Source organism: Mixophyes fleayi, chromosome 6 (assembly GCF_038048845.1).
Source record: "Mixophyes fleayi isolate aMixFle1 chromosome 6, aMixFle1.hap1, whole genome shotgun sequence".
Lineage (NCBI taxonomy): Eukaryota > Metazoa > Chordata > Amphibia > Anura > Limnodynastidae > Mixophyes > Mixophyes fleayi.
In genome coordinates, this window is record NC_134407.1 from 10122082 (window position 1) to 10144353 (window position 22272).

Below are 22272 nucleotides of genomic sequence, written 5' to 3' on the forward strand. Positions count from 1 at the left end.
TACAAATTTTGAATTTATAAATGACATCACTGAGGTGGGCTTGGCTTGACAACACAATCACATGTCACCACCTATCTTGTAGACAGGTAAGCACTTATGGGAAAATTGACTGTTCTCTCGTAAGTCCAGGAGCTCTCCACCTAATTCGGGAGTCTCTCGGAATGTCTGTCAGAATAGGCAACTATGGTTTCAAGTCAGAGCTTGAAATGGATACGATAATCACAGGTAGTTTCCCTGTTGTCTTCTACAGTCACCATCACCGCGCTCTTCCGCACCAACTTCCGTATGGAGTTTCCCTTTGACCTGAAGGAGTTACCAGCATTTGCAGTTATCGGGTAAGATCCCCCAGTCTCTAATAGAAGATATTGATGGCTAAGTTTTGATCCTGGTGATATAACAACATTTCTTGCTATGCAGAATCTGTTGCGGATTCCTAGGGGCATTTTTTGTGTACCTGAACCGACAGGTGGTGCTCGGGATCCGGCGGAACCAGACCTTGAGTGGTTTCCTGAGTCGTTAGTAAGTAAGCTTGGGCAAGAAAATGATCCTCATTTGTGCAGATCAGGCCAAAATCACATTACTGAGAAAGTGGACCATGTTGTATTTACCATATAGGTGCGCAATTACTAATTTATGGCATATACCCTCACAATGTCTAGAATAGGGTTAACTTGAAATATGTCTCTCAATGCATTGTGGGTGTGACCGGATGGATCTCCTAAGCCACTGGTCATGTTGCTGGAGACCGGCGGGGCTTGCCTTGCCACCTTGCCCTTTCTTTATCCCAACTGCACCCCTCTAAACGCAGTAGGAGGGGCTCTGCTGCCACCACTAGGCTCCTTCACCGGCGCCTAGAACCGCTTCCTTCTGGGTAACTGTTCCTGCTAGTGCACCCCCTTGTTGGGCACCTGGGCTGGTACCCACAAGAGGCCCAATAATAATCTGAATTCCATCCGTTCACTGTTATTGAACTACATGTCTGGTCGTCTTCAGATCGCACTATGAGGCCCTCTTGTGGTCCAAGAGCGAATTGACCACTCACATGTGGCCATGTTGGAAAGTGATCCCACAGTCCAGACAAGTAGAACGAACGATTGGCCTGTTTGTGGCCAGCATTACATACATATTCGTAAAATTCACTATTAGCTCTTTTATAAGAAGCAGCTTGCACTTTATGACTAGTTGTCCTTTAAAACGTCACTGGAAAACATAACTAAGACTCGCTACCACCATGCATTAAAATAACAGTAACTTCTTACATTTAATTAGATGCATTTGACGAGAGTCCAAGCAGCATTTGCTGTTTTTTTATTCACAATAGGATGAGCAGGTGATGAAGTGGGCGTAGTTAAAACAACTGGTAGCCAATCAGAACACTAGTGTGTTAACAGCAGCAAAGAGTATTTCATCACCTGCGTGTCCAACTGTCGACAAGTGTAAAGTAGGAGGGGCTAGGGTAACATGCAGCCAATCCAAAAATCTAACCATTAAAGTTGACTTCCGGTGGTCGTTTATGAGGTGTAAAATAGCGGCTCCTCTGCGCAAATTGAGCTTTGGGGGCCAATGTGTGCCTCGATCTGCACAGCGGTGCATTGGTTTGCGGAGCAAGATCGCCACTTTGTGGTGGAGCGGCAGAGGGGTGGTGTAGTCTGGCCAAAGGCGTTCCTTGAGTAGCAACACCTATATGTCTTGATTAAAGGTAAATAAAATGCCCTGGCCTCATCTTACTAAGCCCCTTACTTTACAGTAGGGATAATTCCGTTTATAAAAATAAAACAAAGACATTTTATGCTGCTTTCTTTAGGAACTGTCATTTTCCAACATATATCTTAAAAAATATAATAAAATTAACTTATTTTCCATCTCCATCTTTTTTCTTCTCTACAAGCCGTTTCTTTTACCCGGCTGCGATCACCTTCTGCATAGCAACCCTCACCTTCCCCCCGGGATTTGGGCAGTTCATGGCAGGAGAGGTAAGACCATGCGTCAGAAGTTGTGTGTGATTTATGGATTGTGGCGTCCTATTGCTTGCATTTATTGAAACTATAAACTAAGGTTGTCACAATGTAAGGTTAGAGTTACCGAAAGGTTCCTAGTACCTCTTTTATTACCTAAAAACCAATCATTTAGTGGTGTCCAAGGTCATAATGCAACAGTAACTCAGAGAAGTGCTGGATTTTAACTGGGGAACGGAGGCGTAACTTTGACAGTAGTACAGATGTTATCATCTAATCCGTGTAGTCATTTAAAATATGTCTCCCATTTAGGAAGAAACACTGTCACAAAATATATTATAGGGGGTCCTCAATTATATAGCCCAATAAGTTTATAATAAACTCCGATAAGGACAGTACTAAACAGGCTGATGTCCATGTCATAAATTGGACACTGTCAGTTCACGGAGTGGCTTCTTTTTTGGTCCATCTGACTTCATACTGATTGGTATTATCTTTATCACAGTTTATGATCATTTTATTGAACTATATGATAATGTTGTGGACCCCCTACATGGGCAAACCGAGGGGGGGGGGGGGGTTCTAGTGCCTGGAAACCCCCCTCCAAGCCTGGGGCACTGTACAATTGAGGTGGCTGGACCCCGCTCCCGCTTCACACGGCTCTGTTTGAAAAGGGAGAGCTGTGTGCACCCAACAGTAGTGCACGCAGCATTGCCCATGTATATTATGGGGATAGGGAGAGTTGGAGAGCAGCCAAGTACAGAGTTATATAGAGAAAGGAGCAAGGTCCCCGGCAGCACAGAGTACATCAGGAGATGAGTGATGTGTTAGTGAGGACAGGGATGCAGGTGACAGGGGCAGTAACAGGATGTGAAGAGGGGAATGGAGGCAGCAGGAAACCACAGCAGACTGATAGTTATATAGCCGAAGAAGCATGGTCCCCAGCAGCAGAGATTATATCAGGAGATAAGTGATGTGTTAGTAAGGACATTGCTGCATGTGACAGGGGCAGTGACATGATGGGAGGAGGGGAATAGAGACAGCAGGAAGCCACAGACTGAGTTATATAGTGGAAGGAGCAGGGTCCCCAGCAGCACAGATTATATCAGGAGATGAGTGATGTGTTAGTGAGGACAGGGCTGCATGTGACAGGACAAGTGACATGATGTGAGGAGGGGAGTGGAGGCAGCAGGAAACCACAGACTGATAGTTATATAGTGAAAGGAGTAGGGTCCCCCAGCAGCACAGAGTTTATCAGGAGATGAGTGTTGCATTAGTGAGGACAGGGCTGCATGTGACAGGAACAGTGATATGATGTGAGGAGGAGAATAGAGACAGCAGGAAACTACAGACTGAGAATTATATAGTGGAAGGAGCAGGTCCCTCAGCAACACAGATTAGTGATGTGATGATTCTGCCAAACTGTTTCAGGAGAACTGTTGCCTCAAATGTTCTTTAATGTGAAACAAAGTTCATACATCCAGCTTGTTAGTTACACTTGTTGAGTCACAAGGGCATAATATTAAAAATTAAGTTGAATATACTATTATCTTCCTGGCTCTGTGATGGAATCACATAGGGAGGTGAAGTAGTGGAATCAGACCACAGTACGAGAGCAGAGTGAGAAACCTCTAGAGCAGGATTTGTTTAGTAATGAGCTCTCAGCTGCCAGTGCTTTCCTGCTAATGCTGGGCTCACATACTCGGGGGGACAAAGTACATTTTACAAGGTGTTTAGGGAAACTCTCTTGTTCGAATTCTTGAAATAGTTGACAGCTTGATTATTTGCTTTGTCATTTGTCTTGATTTCTTCTGCCTTTGTTTGCAGTAAATGTGTTTGTTATTTTGCAAGGGAAATACTATTTTTCAAAACGATAATGAGTTTTTATAGTATTAATGTATTAATATCAGGTAATCTGTATCACAGCTGCCAAATGGACCTAGTGTTCAGGGACAGTCACAGATTTTCCTATTTGGTCAATTGTTACCTCTTATCCTGAAAATTGGATGAAATACTAAATATATATTATTATTCTAAATTCATATTTATTAAATATTAGTATAAAAAGCTTCTAATAGCTATGTCCATTTAGTATTTCATGATTGGGTTTATAGAGCAGCAAATGTCATTGTACATCACATCCAACTGTCAGAGGGGTATATTTAGTAAATATACTCCTCAGACTGTGGCTTTGAAAAAGTGGAGATGTTGCCTATAACAACCAATCAAATTCTAGTTATCATTTATTTAGTACATTCTACAAAATGACAGCTAGAATCTGATTGGTTGCTATAGGCAGCATCTCCACTTTTTCAAACTCACAGTTTAGTAAATATACCCCCGACAGTAGTTTCCCTGGATTATTAGATTCTGTTATATGGAAGTTTTACTTACATACCTGGGAAGATTCCGATTAGAAGTTTGGTCAAAATAGGCCACTCCCCCAATCTACCCTAACCACGCCCACTTTGGTTGAGGCCAGACAACATTTTCGACCAAGCCCCTTTTGGCATTCAAAATTTGGGACTGTCTTTGTAAAATTGGGACTTTTGTCAGATGAGCAGGTAGTCTCAGATCCTGAATGTACAGTTGCTCAGGCTATCGCCTACATCTGGCCTAGGGCCCAAACTGCTTAGGGGGCCCCAAATGAAGCCATAAACCTACACTATGGTTCAGAGCCGTAAATTAAAATGTTAACTTCCGGGGCGAGAAGGAAAACTGCAGCCGCCCTAGCTTTCAATTTTAACCAAAATAACCTAAAATATTCATAAACTGCGCCCCCTTCAGATTTGCGCCCTGGGCTGTTGCCCCTCTTGCACTGCCCTAGTTACGAACCTGGTATGGTTGCTGTCCCTGTGTGCGATCTGACTTGCTCTAAATATAGGGGAGATTAAAGCACAGTCCCTGAGTATTTGTGTAGTTGTTTAGATTTATTGCACTTAATTGAAGTCTTAGTAATTAGTTGTCATTTTCTTGTTAACACCTAACCTGTTTTCACCTCGTCCTGATTGATTACATGAATGTGGAGTCTTGGCTGTGATACTGTCTCATTGATTAGTGTGAATAGATGCTGAGATTTCTGCTGTGTTCCAGACCTGTTATTCTGGATGTCAGTAAGATTTAGTTGGGGATTTAGATAAAATACACACATTAGCGCACTATAACATTAGATCATTTCTAAATCCAAGGACTTCTGAAGCCCAAAACTATGTTTATACTGTATATAAAGCATGACAGTAAAATTGTTCAGTGTTATCCTAACATTCAACTGCAGTTATATTAGAAAATAAAAGGAATCCAATGCAAAAAATCAGGTGTGTTGTTTTTAATATAAATCACTGTGGCAGGCTATAAGAAGAATATTGGTATGTGACATGCTGAAAGCCGTGAGCCTGTGTCTGAGCAGCAGACCATGTGTGTGTCTGGTAGCCATATTTGTTTGCCAACAAGAGAATTTTTCAATAAAAGATAATGCTTTGTACGAAGAAAGCTAAGAAACATGATCAGACACATGCTTAGGGGCATATTCAATTGTTATTACGGTAATCCTGCGTGGAAAAAACGTTAATACGGTAATTTACTCGCTGGATTTCAGCTCACAGCTCAGGGAGCTGCAAGCTGAAATCCAGCGAGAGATTACCGTATTAACGGTAATAGTTTTTCCGCGCTCGAACCCGCGGACAATTGAATACCCCCCTTTAAATAAGAAAACAATTGTTTGTGTGATTGCTGCTTTAAGATACACCCCATATATTTAGGAAGTGTCCTACGGCACCTGAAACAGGGGCAAACGCAGGATTTGTAGAGGGGAGTTTCCACACCATGCCACCAGTGGGCGTGACCAGCATGCATAGAGGTGTGGCTATAATATTAGACAGTGCTTGGCTGCTCTCCAACTCTTCCTATCCCTATAATACACATGGGCAATGCTTTGTGCACTACTGTTAGGTGCACGCAGCTCTACGTTTTTAAGCAGAGCTGTGTGAAGCGGGGGCAGGGTCCAGCCACCTCAATTATACAGTGTCCCAGGCTTGGAGGGGGGTTTCCATGCACTAGGAACCCCCCCCCCTCGGTTTGCCTATGTGAAATTCCCAAGCGGTTAAGATGCTGTGATATTAACCCACCTCTGTGTATAAATCCAACAATCTATTTCTGCAGAGCAAGCTGGCAAACCTGTTACTCATACTCTGCTGGCTCAGATAAAGTAGCAACTGCCCCCTAACATAGTAACCTGCTGCTGTCAAGGGGTGAGACAGAGAGACCAATGAGCTTATTTAGTAGTACAAACACCTCAGTTGTGTTTCAGGTATGTGATATGGCTCAGTAGTTTTCTGCCTCTGATATATATTAAGGTCAACTAGCGGCTTTAATCTTTCTTTAAGAGCTGGTGAAAGCACAATTGAGCGTTGATGAATGGAAGAGCCTGCCTGTGTCTGTGCTCGCTGCCTGTCTCTAGCTCTCTGCTGTCCCTCTCACTGACTCTTTCTATCTTGGCTGTCTCTTCATCCCTGGATGGTCTCCCAGCTCATGCCCCGGGAGAGTATCAGCGTCCTGTTTGATAACCACACATGGACAAAGCCTGTGGGTAACATCTCGGTCCTGGGACGTTCCGCTGCCTTCATCCACCCGACCGTCAGTGTGTTCGTCACTCTGCCCCTCTTCTTCATCATGAAGGTAAGGCCTGTGAGCTTTCTGATGTGTCACATTTATACTGGGTCGTCTTTGGGCAGTCACGTGATCAGTCATGGAACAACAGCAGGAAATACGTAGGTAAAATATGTTCGTATTCCTGAGCATTGTTATTGGTCTTATACTTATTCTGGAGTTACCTGGCACTGTTAAAGAGCAAAAACAAGTTGTAGAGCTGATATGTGTCCCAGTATTTCCAGGACAGTCCTGTTTTTTCTCGATGTAACACTGACCTTTTATTTTCCTAGAATTCATAGGAAATAGTTTCTTATCACTTTTCCATATAATCCAGCTCCCAAAAAGAAGCTGCGAGAAAATGTCACTTGTGGGTCCTGGTTTTCTAGAACCCCTAAACCAAAGTTGGCATGCAGGGCTGTGGGTGGCAAAGTTGGGGAAGTATAGTGACAAGGTATGATTTACAGCGACTGGTGCTTCATCCAGGAATCCCATTTAATGCTCTAATGGACGTCTCTTCTCTCTCTCTTTCAGTTTCTGATGTCCGTCATTGCTACTACGATGCCAATACCATGTGGTGCCTTCATGCCAGTCTTTATACTTGGTGAGACACAGAGATTAAATATACTCTACATTCTCTGGTCTTTGCTTATGATGCAGAGATGGATCAAGTGTATTATCAGGAATAAACCCCCTAATGTGGATTCTAAGAATATATATGAAGTCACTTCAAAGATTACTGGATTGGTATAATATATGTGGACCTCTCTATGACTTCTAGAAGTCTCATAATCTATAACAGTATTCTCTATATAGCATCAATCTATTATGCAACACTGTACAAACAAAGAATGTGTGATCATTCACATCAGTCCCTGCACCAGTGGAGCTTACAATCTATTTTCCGTATAAGAGGCACACACACTAGGGCCAGTTATACTGCCCATATGTTTATGGACTATGAGAAGTAGATTGTAAATAATTATACATAGAATCACTTTACTGTATTCTTTGTGCCACTATCCAAATGGCCTTATGGCTTCTGATTACTGGCATATCTCCCATGGGTTTCAAGATTTGTAGAGCACAAGGGCCCAAGAGTCGAGGGGGCCCATGCTGTCCCTTTAACTTGTGGGCCCCCTGCACCCACATTGACACAGTCAGGCGTAATACTGGTGAGTTCGACAAATATCACTTTAACCAAATCAACGTAGGTTTGCCAACCCCACCTCTGGCCCCTTCCCCTCTTACACACAGGGGCACTCCATTCATAAAGCGCCCCTGCCTCTGATAGCTTTATAATTTGCGTTATATTATCCCTGTCTCGTAGGTGCGGCATTCGGAAGAACTGTCGGAGAGTTGATGGCTTATATCTTCCCCAATGGTATTCTGTTCGATGAAATTGTGTACAAGATCTTACCTGGGGGTTATGCTGTGATTGGTAATTATCTCCTGGCTGACTGAGTTATTATTATTATTATTATTATTATTATTATTTATTTGTTAGGCGCCACAAGGTTTCCGCAGCGCCGCACATAGTACAAACAGTAGACTATACAGGGTATAACAGTACAGAACAATAAACAAAAAGTATCAATACTTCAGAAACTCCAGGCAGGCAGATGCAATAGACACGGAGCAGAAGAACGGGTAAGGAGACAGGAGGGAAGAGAGCCCTGCTCATTCGAGCTTACATCCTAAGGGAGGGTTGACAGACCAGGCACAAGAGGAGCCAGTTGAGGCAATGGGAGAGAGGGGAGAATGAGCGGAGGCGATAGGGGTTAAGTGGATGGGTGGTAGGCTTTGAGAAAGAGGTGAGTTTTGAGTGCACGTTTGAAGGAGCACAGAGTGGGAGAGAGGCGGATGGAGCGAGGGAGGTCATTCCAGTGAAGGGGGGCTGCGCGGGAAAAGTCCTGGATTCTGGAATGGGAAGAGGTGATCAGAGTGGAGGAGAGGCGACGGTCATTGGCCGAGCGCAGGGAGCGGGCGGGAGTGTGAATGGAGAGGAGGTTGGAGATATAAGGGGCAGTAGAGTGGGAGAGAGCCTTGTAAGTGGTGGTGAGGAGTTTGAAAAGAATTCTGTAGGGGAAGGGGAGCCAGTGAAGGGCAAGGCAGAGAGGGGAGGCAGAGGAGGAGCGGCGTGAGAGGTAGATGAGACTTGCGGCCGCGTTGAGTACAGAGCGGAGGGGGGAGAGATGGGAGTAGGGGAGGCCGGTGAGGAGGAGGTTGCAGTAATCCAGGCGGGAGATGATGAGTGCGTGTATGATGGTTTTGGTGGCCTCCTGAGAGAGAAAGGGACGGATGCGGGCGATGTTGCGTAGTTGGAAGCGACAGGCTTGGGCAAGGGAATGAATGTGGGGGGCAAAAGAGAGAGAGGAGTCAAGGGTGACACCCAAGCAGCGGAGTTGGGTGACAGAGGAGATGGTAGTGTTGTTAACGACAATGGCGAGGTCATGGTGGGATGGGTGGTTGGGAGGAGGAAAGACAATGGGTTCAGTTTTGGAAATGTTGATTTTGAGAAAGCGCTCCGACATGCAGGAGGAGATGGCGGAGAGGCAGTCAGATACCTGAGCGAGGAGGGGGGGGGGAAAGATCAGGTGAAGAGATGTAGAGTTGAATGTCATCAGCATAAAGGTGATACTGAAGGCCAAAGGAGGAGATGAGAGCACCAAGGGAGGAAGTATAGAGGGAAAAGAGTAGAGGGCCAAGAACGGAGCCCTGCGGGACTCCTACTGCGAGAGGGTAGGGGGAGGAGGAAGAACCAGACGTGGATACAGAGAAGGAGTGGTTAGCGAGGTAAGAGGTGAACCAGGCGTGGACAGAACCAGAGAGGCCGAGAGAGAGAGGAGTTTGCAGCAGGAGGGGGTGGTCCACGGTGTCGAAGGCTGCGGAGAAGTCAAGGAGGATGAGTAGGGAAAAGTGACCCTTGGATTTGGCCGATAGGAGATCATTAGTAACCTTGGCCAGGGCCGTTTTGGTAGAGTGGAGGGGCGGTAGCCGGATTGGAGAGTGTCAAGGAGGGAATTGTCCGAGAGGTGCCTGGTTAGATGGCTACAGACAATCCGCTCAAGTAATTTAGAGGCATAGGGGAGAAGAGAGATAGGGCGATAATTGGCAAGAGATGTGGGGTCGAGATTGGGTTTCTTGAGGATAGGAGAGATGAAAGCGTGTTTAAATGAGAAGGGTACTACCCCAGAGGAGAGTGATAGGTTGAAAAGGTGTGCGAGGTAGGAGCAGGCAGTGGGAGAAAGAGAGCGAAGGAGGTGAGAGGGGATGGGATCGAGAGGGCAGGTAGAGGGTGGAGAGGACTGAATGAGAGAGTGAACTTCCTCACCTGTTGTAGGGCAGAAGGAGCACCAGAGTTGGGTGTTAATGGGAGGTGAAGCAAAGAGGGAGGCGGGAGAAGGGGAGGAGGAGATGTTTAGTCTGATGGCCTCAATTTTGGAAGAGAAAAAGGTGGCAAAGTCAGAAGCGGAGAGGGAAGACGGGACAGAAGGGGGTGGGGGGGAGAGTAGGGAGCTGAAGGTGGCAAAGAGGCGGCGGGGATTGGAGGACTGAGAAGAAATGAGGGACTTAAAGAAGGATTGTTTGGCAAGGGAGAGGGCGGAGCAGAAAGAAGAGAGGATGAATTTTAAGTGAAGGAAGTCGGCCAGGGAACGAGATTTCCTCCAGAGGCCTTCAGCAGTGCGAGAGCTCTTTTGAAGGAAGCGGGAGAGTTTTGAGTGCCAGGGCTGGGGAATGATGCGGCGTCTGCTGACGGTAGAGGTCGGGGCGACAGCGTCCAGGGCAGTAGTGAGGGAGAGATTGTAGAGAGAGGACGCCTGGTCAGGACAGACCAGGGAGGTAAGGGGTGATAGGAGAGTTTCAAGAGAGGAGGAGAAAGAGGTTGCGCCTGGTGAGGGTCGCCTTGGACGAGGCAGGAGCAGGTGAGGAGGACAGAGTGAAGGAGAGGAGATGGTGGTCAGAGAGTGGGAAGGGAGAGTTGGAGAAGTCAGAGAGATCACAGAGATGAGAGAAGACAAGGTCGAGGGAGTGACCAAGACAGTGGGTGGGGAAAGAGGTCCACTGAGTTATATAGGGGTTAACCTGCTGGTGAAAATGTATAGATAAATTTCACAATGACATCTCTTTGTGTTCCTAAATTCACTTAGACTACACCTCTGTTATTGCTAAATAAACATACATCTCTTCAAAGTCCTGTATACACCAAGTCTATCGGTATACTGCTGCTTACATACATGTCGACTACCCTTGTCTCTAAATATGTCTACTACACTTCTTGCATCTATAGACAATGTCCCAGTAGAAGAGGTCTACATTTATTTAGGATCTTAGGTATAAAAGGAAAACTCCACCTAATTGTAATATTTCCATTATAACCCATACCCCACAACAGGGCCGTCTCTTCCATTGGGCACGATGGGCAGGTGCCCGGGGACCCTGCAGGCAAGGGGGGCTCGTCCAAATCCCCCAAAAAAAAATAATTTTTTTTTTTTCATTTTTTTAAATACTTACCTTGCGGTCACATCAGTGGTGATCCGGCTCCCTCCCTGGTCCCCTCTTCCGTGCTGTGCTCGTAGTGAATGCTGGGCGTGATGTCATGCCCAGCATTCACTGCAACCACAGCACGGAAGAGGGCAGAAGAGACTCAGCGGCGCGGAAAAAAGAAGAGGATCGGACTTAAGGTAAGTTAAGGGGGCCCCTATATATATATATATATATATATATATATATATGTAAAAAAAAAGTGATTATATATATAATCACGTTTTTTTTACATACATATATATTATATTTATTTATTTTTAGGGGCCCGGTACACTGCATTGCCCGGGGGCCCATAAAGTTGTTAAGGTGGCCCTGCCCCACAACTAGTATCCTCTCCATGGGTCCCATGTCCGGGAACTCTGTTGGTCAGGAAATACTCACCCTTCCCTTACAGGGGGTGATGGCCGAAAGATGTATGAAAGTGAACTCTGGTCATTGAATGGTTGTCAACAGTGTTCACTGTTGCTATAGGGTTTGTCCATTGCAGTATTGTCAGGCCGTATCTTCTGAATACTGGATCCCCTCTGGTTTTACTAGTAGGATAGAGAGGGTTATTGTAAAAAAAGTAAAAAAAAAAAAAAGTGGCCAATTAGGACAGATGTCCCCCCGCCCCTCAGTCCAGCCAGCCCCTGATAATTACATACTGTACATGGAGATATGGAAAATATATCTATACAGTAAATGGTGAAAAACTTATATTTTGGCTTAAGTAAATGGCCTTGTAATAACCTTTGCATAGAGTTGCACTGAGACCCTTGTCTCACTTAGTAACATAAGCTCTTCAAGACTGTGTTGGTTTATAGGAAACTCTTTTAAAATTATATTGTCCCTTAAAGTTACATTACTATGTGTGGTATAACTGTTGCAGTGTTATGTTCTTACTGTCATCAGATTATTGTTTTTTGTGCTGATTTTTTGCATTCTTCCTCCTCGTCCGTCTGTCTTCCAGGAGCGGCCGCACTTACGGGGGCCGTCACACACACAGTCTCCACCGCCGTCATCTGCTTTGAGTTGACGGGTCAGATTTCACATATCCTCCCAATGCTGATCTCTGTCATTATGGCCAACGTGGTGGCTCAGAATCTACAGCCTAGTCTATATGATTCCATTATCCAGACAAAGAAACTACCATACCTGCCCGACCTGTCCTCGTGCCATGTGAGGTGAGACATAGCACCTAAGTCTGACGATATTAAAATCTGGGCCATCATTGTTTCATTTCTTCTCTTAGATTCCATGCATACTGCTGTTTAAAATGTGTTTATTTACTTATGTCAAAATATGTTGTACTTGCCTACTTTCCTAGACTTATGGGAGAGAAGGGCTCCCTCCCACATGGTGGGGCCATGATGTGATTTGCTGCGAATCATATCGCCATGCAACCCCGATCTTATTACCTGGACCTCCCCTCCGGAAGGGGTTGACCAATAATGGACAATCTGTGCTTAATTTGCATTTTTCAATTTTCTCAATTTTCCAAGTAGTTTGGTTGATGAGCCTAGGAGTCAATGATACAAGAAAATAGGTACAATACACACTTAGGGCTAGATTTACTAAGCTGCGGGTTTGAAAAAGTGGGGATGTTGCCTATAGCATCCAATCAGATTCTAGCTTTCATTTATTTAGTACCTTCTACAAAATGACAGCTAGAATCTGATTGGTTGCTATTGGCAGCATCCCCACTTTTTCAAACCCGCAGCTTAGTAAATCTAGCCCTTAGGGTCTTGGAATTTTAGGTAATTATATAATTTAAGAATGTTGACTTAGCCTTTAATTCAGACCAGGCCACTACAATAGGACAATAAGTTCAGAAGCAGCAGGGCCGGAGCATTTGTATTGGGCGAAACGCGTCTTGTTGGATGTGAGCAGGTTTGTTTTTAAATCTGATCTAGTATTTAATGTTATATATACTACTGCCCTTCTATTTGCACTTAGGTAAGTCTAAAGACTTGGTTTCCTACAAGCTGTGTGCTCTAAAAATAAAAGGCTTATTCCACTTAAAACTAAAATCTAAGTTTTGTGTGGAATTAGGGAATAAATAAAAATTTCATTGGAAATGAGTCGACGGATTTCCCAATGCCTCTAGCAGTCTGACCAGGAGATCATTGTTCAGGATTGTCCAAGCCACAGCCTCTAGAGCTTCTCATTTGCATCAACTTGCATTTCATGAGTTGGGGTTTAGTAATCTGAACAAGAACCCACCAAATTGTCAGATCCATAAAGCTCCGGTAAGTAAAGTTATCTATTATATTTCAGATCACACCATTCAAAGTAAAACATAATACTTTGTTTTGGGTGGTTTTAGCCTTTAAAATTCAGAACTGGACAGTTCCATAGAGTTTTAGCACTCTCAGTTCCAGATCCCAGCAGTACCTATTTTTCTGTTTACATATAACTAACACACCTCATTCACTAGTGTATTTTTCTGGCAATCTTCCCCCACCCACCCACGTTGTATGACTCTAATGTTAGGTGCCTACAGGAAGAAATCCTTTCCATCTTCCGTCTATTCCATTTGTTACAGGTGAGCGGAGGAGAATTCTCACCTATAGATAACTGATCCCTATGGATTGACAATCTAAGGAGTGACACAAGTTGGATGATGGAGCAGGGACGGAGAAACACACAACAAGCTCTACTTCCCAGTCCCTGCTCTATCATCGACTTTATAATGACATTCTTGTGCGTTGTCGATCCATTCTGTCTCGCCTCTGTTCTCCTGGCAAAAACTGTATCGAAAATTGTTATCGGTATAAATTTAACAAATCAAAGAAGCAATTGTGTTTGAAATGGAGGAAGAATTAACAGGTAGGACAACGGACAAGTTAGAAGGTAGAAAGACACAAAACAGAAACTGACAAGTGACCACATGGACAATAGTACTAAGACGTGGACCACAGTCTGGAATCTCCTGGATCAGACAGCTTCCTCCATGTTGCTGCTGATTTTCCAGTAATAGGTTTTTTTTTAATTGACCTGATGTCCAGGAGATTCATGAGTGCCCCCTACATCTTCATTTCTAGGTCTTCTCGAAGAGTCAGACTTTCTCCATATTCAGTGTCATCAATCAAACATCTGAGGTCTGCCTTAACTCGGCCCAGGGTTTTTATAGCTATTTAAAACATAACAAGGTTGATGTCTCAGTATTCCTCTAACACACAATGTATTCTTACATGAAGCAGTGTGTCATTAAAGCTCACCTGTCACTCACAGCCTTGTTTGATTTTCTAGAAAGTAGTTATTGTAGAACGGTATCTCTGAGGGATACACAGCCGTTAATTAGATGGATCCCAGGGGTTCCACGCCTGCAGGAGTTATTGTATCTGCAACTATAAATACTCAGCGGTATGTTATGTAACATGTGCCCTGATGTGAGGGAACACGGCAGAACTTGGAACCATGAACGGAGTTTAAATGGACACTGTCATACAAAATGTATGAACACATTTTTGTGCCTATTTTGGTGCAGATCTGACTGGTGGCTGCAAAATGTTGATGTAAGTAGCTGAGCAGAATGTGGAGGTTCTCTGATACATGCAGGTTAGGCTAAGGACAATGCATTACGTGACACCAACTGGAATATATGTATTGTCCCCGTACATGATATTTAAAGAGCTCTGATCATAGTGTGCATTTTGTGGGATGTTCTAAGGATAGTGGGAGGGGGGCTGATCTCAGGATTGAAAATAAATATTTATATAAATGATTATACTGATAACATTGTTATTTTACTTTATGATCAAATATAAGCCTGTGCGTATACCGCAGTCTGTTCTGTGTGTCCACATAAGGCAAATACTGTATAGGCTGAGCCTACTTACACCCAGATTCAAATAGAAAGGTATCTTGAGCTACTCTTGGATTTGAATGTGGTCGAAGTACTCACAAGTTCTGCACTCTTTTTAAATACGCAACTTACATACAAGTTGTGTTTTGGACTTGAATCAGGCCCATAATGTCTCCAGTTGAAAGGAACAGCTTCAGCGCTGCCACCGCTCGTACATGACCAGCACTGGGTAAAGATAAAGGAGCCAATGAGATGAAGCCACTTTCAGTTATTTATAAATAATCATCATGAATCATCAGCATCACCAGAGTTTATTTATAAGGCTCCAGAAAATTAAACAGTGCCGGACAGTCAGAGTTACAGATCGCACATAAAACAGATTAAGTACATGCAAGGTTGACGATGGAGGTGCAGACATGAGGCAAGGGCTAGAGAGAACCATGCTTTTGGGATCTTGCAGTCTAGAGGGAGAGGGCTGAGATAATAGGAGCTAGTGGGACTAGAGTGGAGATTGGGCTTGTAGCTGGTAGAACTTGCAGAGGCTGAAGTGTCAGGTGGGAATAGAATAGGCTATAGTGAAGATGGGGTTTTGAAAGAGTGATTGGTAGATTGAAGGTTGGGTGAAAGTCTGGTCAGGCGAAGGTTGTTCCATAAGTGTGGAGCAGCACGGGAGAAGTCTTGGAGGCTGGAGTGAGAGGTTGATCCCAGAGAGTTGTAGGTTAGAGGTAGATCGAAGAGAGTGAGAGGGAGAGTATCTCACGATAAAGTCAGCGATCTATGAAGGAAAGAAGTTGAGGAGAGCTTTGAAGTTGAGGGTGAGGAGCATGAGTATCACAGACATATTTATCTTTTAATTCAGGGCGTGAAGAACTTTTGTAAACCTGTCTTTTGTTCTCACAGCAAATACAACATTTTTGTGGAGGATATCATGGTGAGGGACGTTCGCTATATATCATCCCACTGTACCTATGGAGACCTTCTCAATGTCCTGAAGAGCTGCATGCACAAATCTCTGCCCCTGGTGGAGTCAGCCGGTAAGACAACCAAACAACCAATATCAGTTTCTTGTGTTTGTAAACTTTAACTTTCATTAATATGTTGTTATATTATACAGATGCATGTTAATAATATACAGTTCTGCAAGTTTGTGTTTTTTCCATAACCACTCCACTGTGGAGTCTGTGGACCCTGTCTCTGTCTTAGCAGAGTACATATTGCAGGACCCAAGGATGGACTTTAATATTAGTGTGTGACTTTTGTGTCATAAAATCCAACGAAAAGTGACTTCTTCAATATTTCGATGCCTTTCTTTCTATTTAAAGGTCAAATATATTAATACATCATGTGGACAAATTAAGTTTATAATCACTTCATTTTCTGCAAATATTTAGAGCAGTTTATGGCTGTAACCAGTGATGGAAGTAGGAGGGTATACGGTGGTATACCATACATTTCTCCAACTCTCTTCATTATAAAAATATCAAATTCCATTCACTTACATTCCCATTACATTTTCCCTGCTGCCAATTCTAAATTTCCACTTCGACCACTGGTTGCAACTTATTCAGCAGACAGAACTATAATCCTCTGCAATATACAATTTAATGTGAGGCATACATTAAATTGAACAACACACCTGGTGGTCATATTGAGAATGAAAATGTCTTGGGTGTAATCAGTGGACCCAGCTTGCTGCTAGTGGAGCTGTTAACCTAGGGCTCAGAGACTGATTGTTCGCTCATTGCCAGGAAATCCATAGGTCGCGGACCACTGGCTTACCTCAGTAGGCAGTGGCTGACAGTGCACGTACCAGGAGAATATAGGACAAGATACAGACAAAGTGGGAAACAGGCCAAGTGTCAGGATGGCAGCACAGGTTTGGGGACAGAAACCAGGACAAAGGTCTGGTATTGTATAGTCTGGGGTGCAGGGGCAGACCTGGGGCTAGATTTACTAAACTGCGGGTTTGGAAAAATGGAGATGTTGCCTATAGCAACCAATCAGATTCTAGCTTTCATTTAATTAGTGCATTCTACAAAATGACAGCTAGAATCTGATTGGTTGCTATAGGCAACATCTCCACTTTTTCAAACCCGCAGTTTAGTAAATATACCCCCTAGACTTTTTGTTTGGGGGGGATTTTGCATAGCCACGCCCTTATTTCACGTGGCTTGGCTGGCCCTGTCTCCTTCCTTTCCAATAATCTGACCTCTCAGCAGCAATTTTAAGGTATGAAGATGGCTGCTAGGGGGGGCGATTGCTCTGATCAGCCGCCTCTGGATCCGCTAGTGCTGGGGTGGTCGGATGGCCAGTCCGCACACAGAGGGTCAGGAACAAGGCAGATCAGTAACAGCACCTGCTGATATCAGATAAAATAGCAGACTTAGGGGTAGATTATTACACCTTCTAAAAAGGAAAAGCAGAAGTGTTGCCCATAGCAACCAATCAAATTTTAGCTATCATTTATCTAGTATATTCTAGAAAATTATAGAGATAATCTGATTGGTTGCTATGGGCAGTACCTTCACTTTTCCTTTTTAGAAACTTTCGTAAGCCTACCTCATACTGTCTATTATATTTTATGTCAAACATAGGCAGGAAGAGGCGTGAGCATACACTAGGCAGCGACCGGGCGCTGCTAAGCAATTTTCCATAGTAAAATAGACAATTACATATGAATAAATAAGAATGAAGAGTCTTTGTTGCCCGTCGTGTTGTGCTGCCTATGAGATGTTCCTGTCTTGCAGAATGCATGGTTCTCCTGGGGTCAGTTGAGAGAACAGAGATCATGGCGTTGCTGGACAGAATCCTAAGTAAAGAGAGAAGATTGCATATGGCTTCGCCCCCGTACAAAGGTCAGAGGTCAGCAGAGTCCGGGGATAAACGGGACTCCTTCCGGTATGTAGATGAAGAAGAGACAGGAGCGGAGGAGGAAGAGAAGAAAGAGGTGAGACATCAAAATCACAAACTAAAGCATACATGAGTATAAAACAGAAATACAGTTTTAATGGATGAGTCTAGTTCGGTCTATAAGCAACCTGTGGACAATAGGTTCACGGAAATATTCATAGGATTAGTCCAAAGGGCAGCCAATCAGAGTATTAGAACATATGCAGGACTACACCAACTTGCAGCCAGACAGAGCATTAGAATATACACAAAGTTAGACTGACCTGTAGCCAATCAGAGCTTTATAATGATCATTGGTCTAGACCAGTTTGTTGTCAGAGCATCAGAACAGTCACAGCCAAAAAGTAGTCAACCAGAGCATTAGAATGTTCTCATAGCTAGACCAACCTGTAGCCAATCAGAGCATTAGAATGTTCTAATAGCGACACCAATCTGTAGCCAATCAGAGCATTAGAATGTTCTAATAGCTAGACCAACCTGTAGCCAATCAGAACTTTGTCAAATCATAACCCTAGATCTAACTGTAGCCCATCAGAGCATTAAAAAGTTCTCAAGACAGACGTTACAAGAACCATCTGCCTTTTGTATTAGAAACCATAAGTACCAACGAGTGCGGATGCTTCTTGACAAACTCAGGTGTTGCACAAACAACCAAGTGAGGTAGCTATTGGTCACACAGCCACTTTTCCCCTCCCACAATCCAACTCAGATGTGGTGGTGAAAGGGTGCATGTGGTTTCAGAAACATTGCATCTGAGTCAAAAAGCTCCAATAGCCAAGCACGTATTTCCCCTCAAACTGACACATTGCTTATGCTTGAATCCCTGTCTGTATAAGGCATTTCTATTACCTAGAAGACTAGAAACCAGATACTTAGATCTATGAAGCTCTGGGCTTCTGTGTACTGTAACATTTAAAGAATATTCTAGCAATACAACATTTGATCTTTAATAATGTCCACTTGCTGGGCATGAAAATACTTGTTGCCCATGCTTAGACCGAGCTTTGACAGACACCGGTTATGAAGGATGAGAATGACAAATAGCTAATTAGTGAAATAAATAAGAGGCTTTGGCTGCAGCATCAGATAAACAGAGAGATGCGGAACAAGATATGATTACCGTCATTGTGTATTTATATATCTCCAACATATTCCTCAGTACAGCTGGGTTACAGAGGAAACAACAACACTGATATTAAAATCCAAATGAAAAGGAAGATAGCACAGACAGGTCAGAGAGCAGTAACAATGTAGCAATGTGAATCTACGAATGTAGCAGTAAGAATAAGAATGAGCAGTAAGAATGTAACAATGTGAATCTATGAATGTAGAAGTAATACTAAGAATGAGAAGTAAGAATGTAGCAATGTGAATATATGAATGTAGAAGTAATAATAAGAATGAGCAGTAAGAATGTATCAGTGTGAATCGATGAATGTAGAAGTAATACTAAGAAGGAGCAGTAAGAATGTAACAAAGTGAATCTATGAATGTAGAAGTAATACTAAGAATGAGCAGTAAGAATGTAGTAATGTGAATATATGAATGTAGAAGTAATACTAAGAATGAGCAGTAAGAATGTATCAATGCGAATCTACGAATGTAGCAATAATAATGTCTCTGCAAACACAACTCACTTGTCTTTGTGACTCATTACAGCCGGTAGAGGAATGCAATGGTCCCATCACCCCAAATAATTCTCCTGAGGAGCCCAGTACCTCACCACAGCCAGGTATTTATTTATTTATTAACATTTATTGTAATTTTTCACAGTATTGAACAAACACAGTAATAACTGTAACATACAAAGAGCGCTATGGCACCTTACAAAGAAATGACAAGTATAATAATAATAATAATAATAATAATAATAATACAAATAAAGAGCTTACAATCTATAGGAAAATAGAAGTTTGTTACATGAGGTTGCATATTGCATATTGGTGCTGCCAGACTGTAATGGGGGAAATAGATTACTGGGGCGATGTTATCCCGGCACACAGCAGGAAATGCCCCAATATCATGTGTAATAATATTGTTGTTCTCTTAACATCACCATTTAAGAATGTAAAATTGCAACTTGAGCCCCATGCAAACTTAGAGTTGTGTTCCTGCTGCGCTTCTCTCTGTGTATAAGAGCAGAATGGAGGAGAGAAGGGACAGATTGGGGGAAGGAAGGGGCAGACTGGGGGAGAGAAGGGGCAGCATGAGGAAGGGAAGGGGCAGCATGAGGGAGGGAAGGGGCAGCATGGAAGGAGGGAAGTGGCAGAATGGGGGAGGGAAGGGGCAGCATGAGGGAGGGATGGGGCAGAATGGGTGAGGGAAGAAGCAGCATGAGGGAGGGAAGGGGGCAGAATGGGGGAGGGAAGGGGCAGCATGAGGGAGGGATGGGGCAGACTGGGGGAGGGAAGGGGCAGAATGGGGGAGGGAAGGGGCAGCATGAGGGAGGGAAGGTACAGAATGGGTGAGGGAAGAAGCAGCATGAGGGAGGGAAGGGGCAGAATGGGGGAGGGAAGGGGCAGCATGAGGGAGGGATGGGGAAGACTGGGGGAGGGAAGTTGCAGCATGAGGGAGGGAAGGGGTGGCATGAGGGAGGGAAGTGGCAGCATGAGGGAGGGAAGGGGCAGCATGAGGGAGGGAAGGGGCAGAATGGGGGAGGGAAGGGGCAGCATGAGGGAGGGATGGGGAAGAATGGGGGAGGGAAGTTGCAGCATGAGGGAGGGAAGGGGCGGCATGAGGGAGGGAAGGGGCAGCATGAGGGAGGGAAGGGGCAGAATGGGGGAGGGAAGGGGCAGCATGATGGAGGGATGGGGAAGACTGGGGGAGGGAAGTTGCAGCACGATGGAGGGAAGGGGTGGCATGAGGGAGGGAAGTGGCAGAATGAGGGAGGGAAGGGGCAGAATGGGGGAGGGAAGGGGCAGCATGAGGGAGGGATGGGGAAGACTGGGGGAGGGAAGTGGCAGAATGAGGGAGGGAAGGGGCAGCATGAGGGAGGGAAGGGGCAGCATGAGGGAGGGAAGGGGCAGAATGGGGGAGGGAAGGGGCAGCATGATGGAGGGATGGGGAAGACTGGGGGAGGGAAGTTGCAGCATGAGGGAGGGAAGGGGTGGCATGAGGGAGGGAAGTGGCAGAATGAGGGAGGGAAGGGGCAGCATGAGGGAGGGAAGTTGCAGCATGAGGGAGGGAAGTTGCAGCATGAGGGAGGGAAGGGGGAAGACTGGGGGAGGGAAGTTGCAGCATGAGGGAGGGAAGGGGCAGAATGAGGGAGGGAAGGGGCAGCATGAGGGAGGGAAGGGGCAGCATGAGGGAGGGAAGGGGCAGCATGAGGGAGGGAAGGGGCAGAATGAGGGAGGGAAGGGGCAGAATGAGGGAGGGAAGGGGCAGCATGAGGGAGGGAAGGGGCAGCATGAGGGAGGGAAGGGGCAGCATGAGGGAGGGAAGGGGCAGAATGAGGGAGGGAAGGGGCAGCATGAGGGAGGGAAGGGGCAGCATGAGGGAGGGAAGGGGCAGAATGAGGGAGGGAAGGGGCAGCATGAGGGAGGGAAGGGGCAGCATGAGGGAGGGAAGGGGCAGCATGAGGGAGGGAAGGGGCAGAATGAGGGAGGGAAGTGGCAGAATGAGGGAGGGAAGGGGCAGAATGAGGGAGGGAAGAGGCAGAATGAGGGAGGGAAGGGGCAGCATGAGGGAGGGAAGGGGCAGACTGCGGGAGCCCACATACCAGAGAAAAATTTAACAAAAACACACACACCAATATTTTTGTTTTAAACAATCAGTTTAAATAAAAACACGGTTGACCCTTTTTAATTCCTTACCTAAACCAAAGCTCAGCACTGGGACAGTTGGCATCTTCATCTGGCTCCATTAAGATCTCCTCCACAAATGAGCTCTTAGTGACTGTGCAGAAATATTAATAACTGGAGAGACTTTCCCACGGCCTGACCTCCGAGGCTCTAGTCCTACCAGCATGGGGCTGATGTACCCTGGGTGGGAGATAGTTTTGTTGTAGGCCTGAACACCATAGGGCATACAGGCCTGTGTTGATCAGAGTGTTTGGTATTATGGTAGGGTACCCTATTCTGCCGCGAGCCCTGACTGGTATAGCCTAGTGCTGGTTTTGGCCACCCACCCACCCCCATTCTGCCAATATCAGTCTAGTCTGAAAGCACTTGAGTGGATTTGGCGCATTGGGGTCCACCATTTCAACAAATCATTTATTTGTGGGGCTTGCGACCTGTAGCGTGTCATCATTAGCTTTTCACGCATGATACACTTTAAGCGTATCTTAATGATATGTTTGCAGTTTTGCCTACTATGATCTCACATATCCTAAGATACATAGAGCTCTGACTACCAAGCAAATTATGTCTTTTAAACTTACGCAACGTACACTTATGTTTTCAGTGTAAATTGAGTCAATCTCTAAATAGC

The 22272-nt window shown here is 44.8% G+C and overlaps 1 protein-coding gene across 1 annotated transcript in view; it reads left to right on the forward strand.

The window, feature by feature from the left end:
* Positions 1-22272, forward strand: part of CLCN1 (chloride voltage-gated channel 1) — a 72628-nt gene that overhangs the window by 41614 nt on the left and 8742 nt on the right. Inside the window, exons 9-18 of the mRNA XM_075215747.1 lie at positions 251-335; positions 418-519; positions 1889-1973; positions 6480-6629; positions 7134-7203; positions 7930-8040; positions 12097-12310; positions 15835-15968; positions 17682-17881; positions 19504-19576. Of these exons, the coding sequence (XP_075071848.1) occupies positions 251-335; positions 418-519; positions 1889-1973; positions 6480-6629; positions 7134-7203; positions 7930-8040; positions 12097-12310; positions 15835-15968; positions 17682-17881; positions 19504-19576 (1224 nt within the window). The remainder of the gene's footprint in view (positions 1-250; positions 336-417; positions 520-1888; positions 1974-6479; positions 6630-7133; positions 7204-7929; positions 8041-12096; positions 12311-15834; positions 15969-17681; positions 17882-19503; positions 19577-22272) is intronic.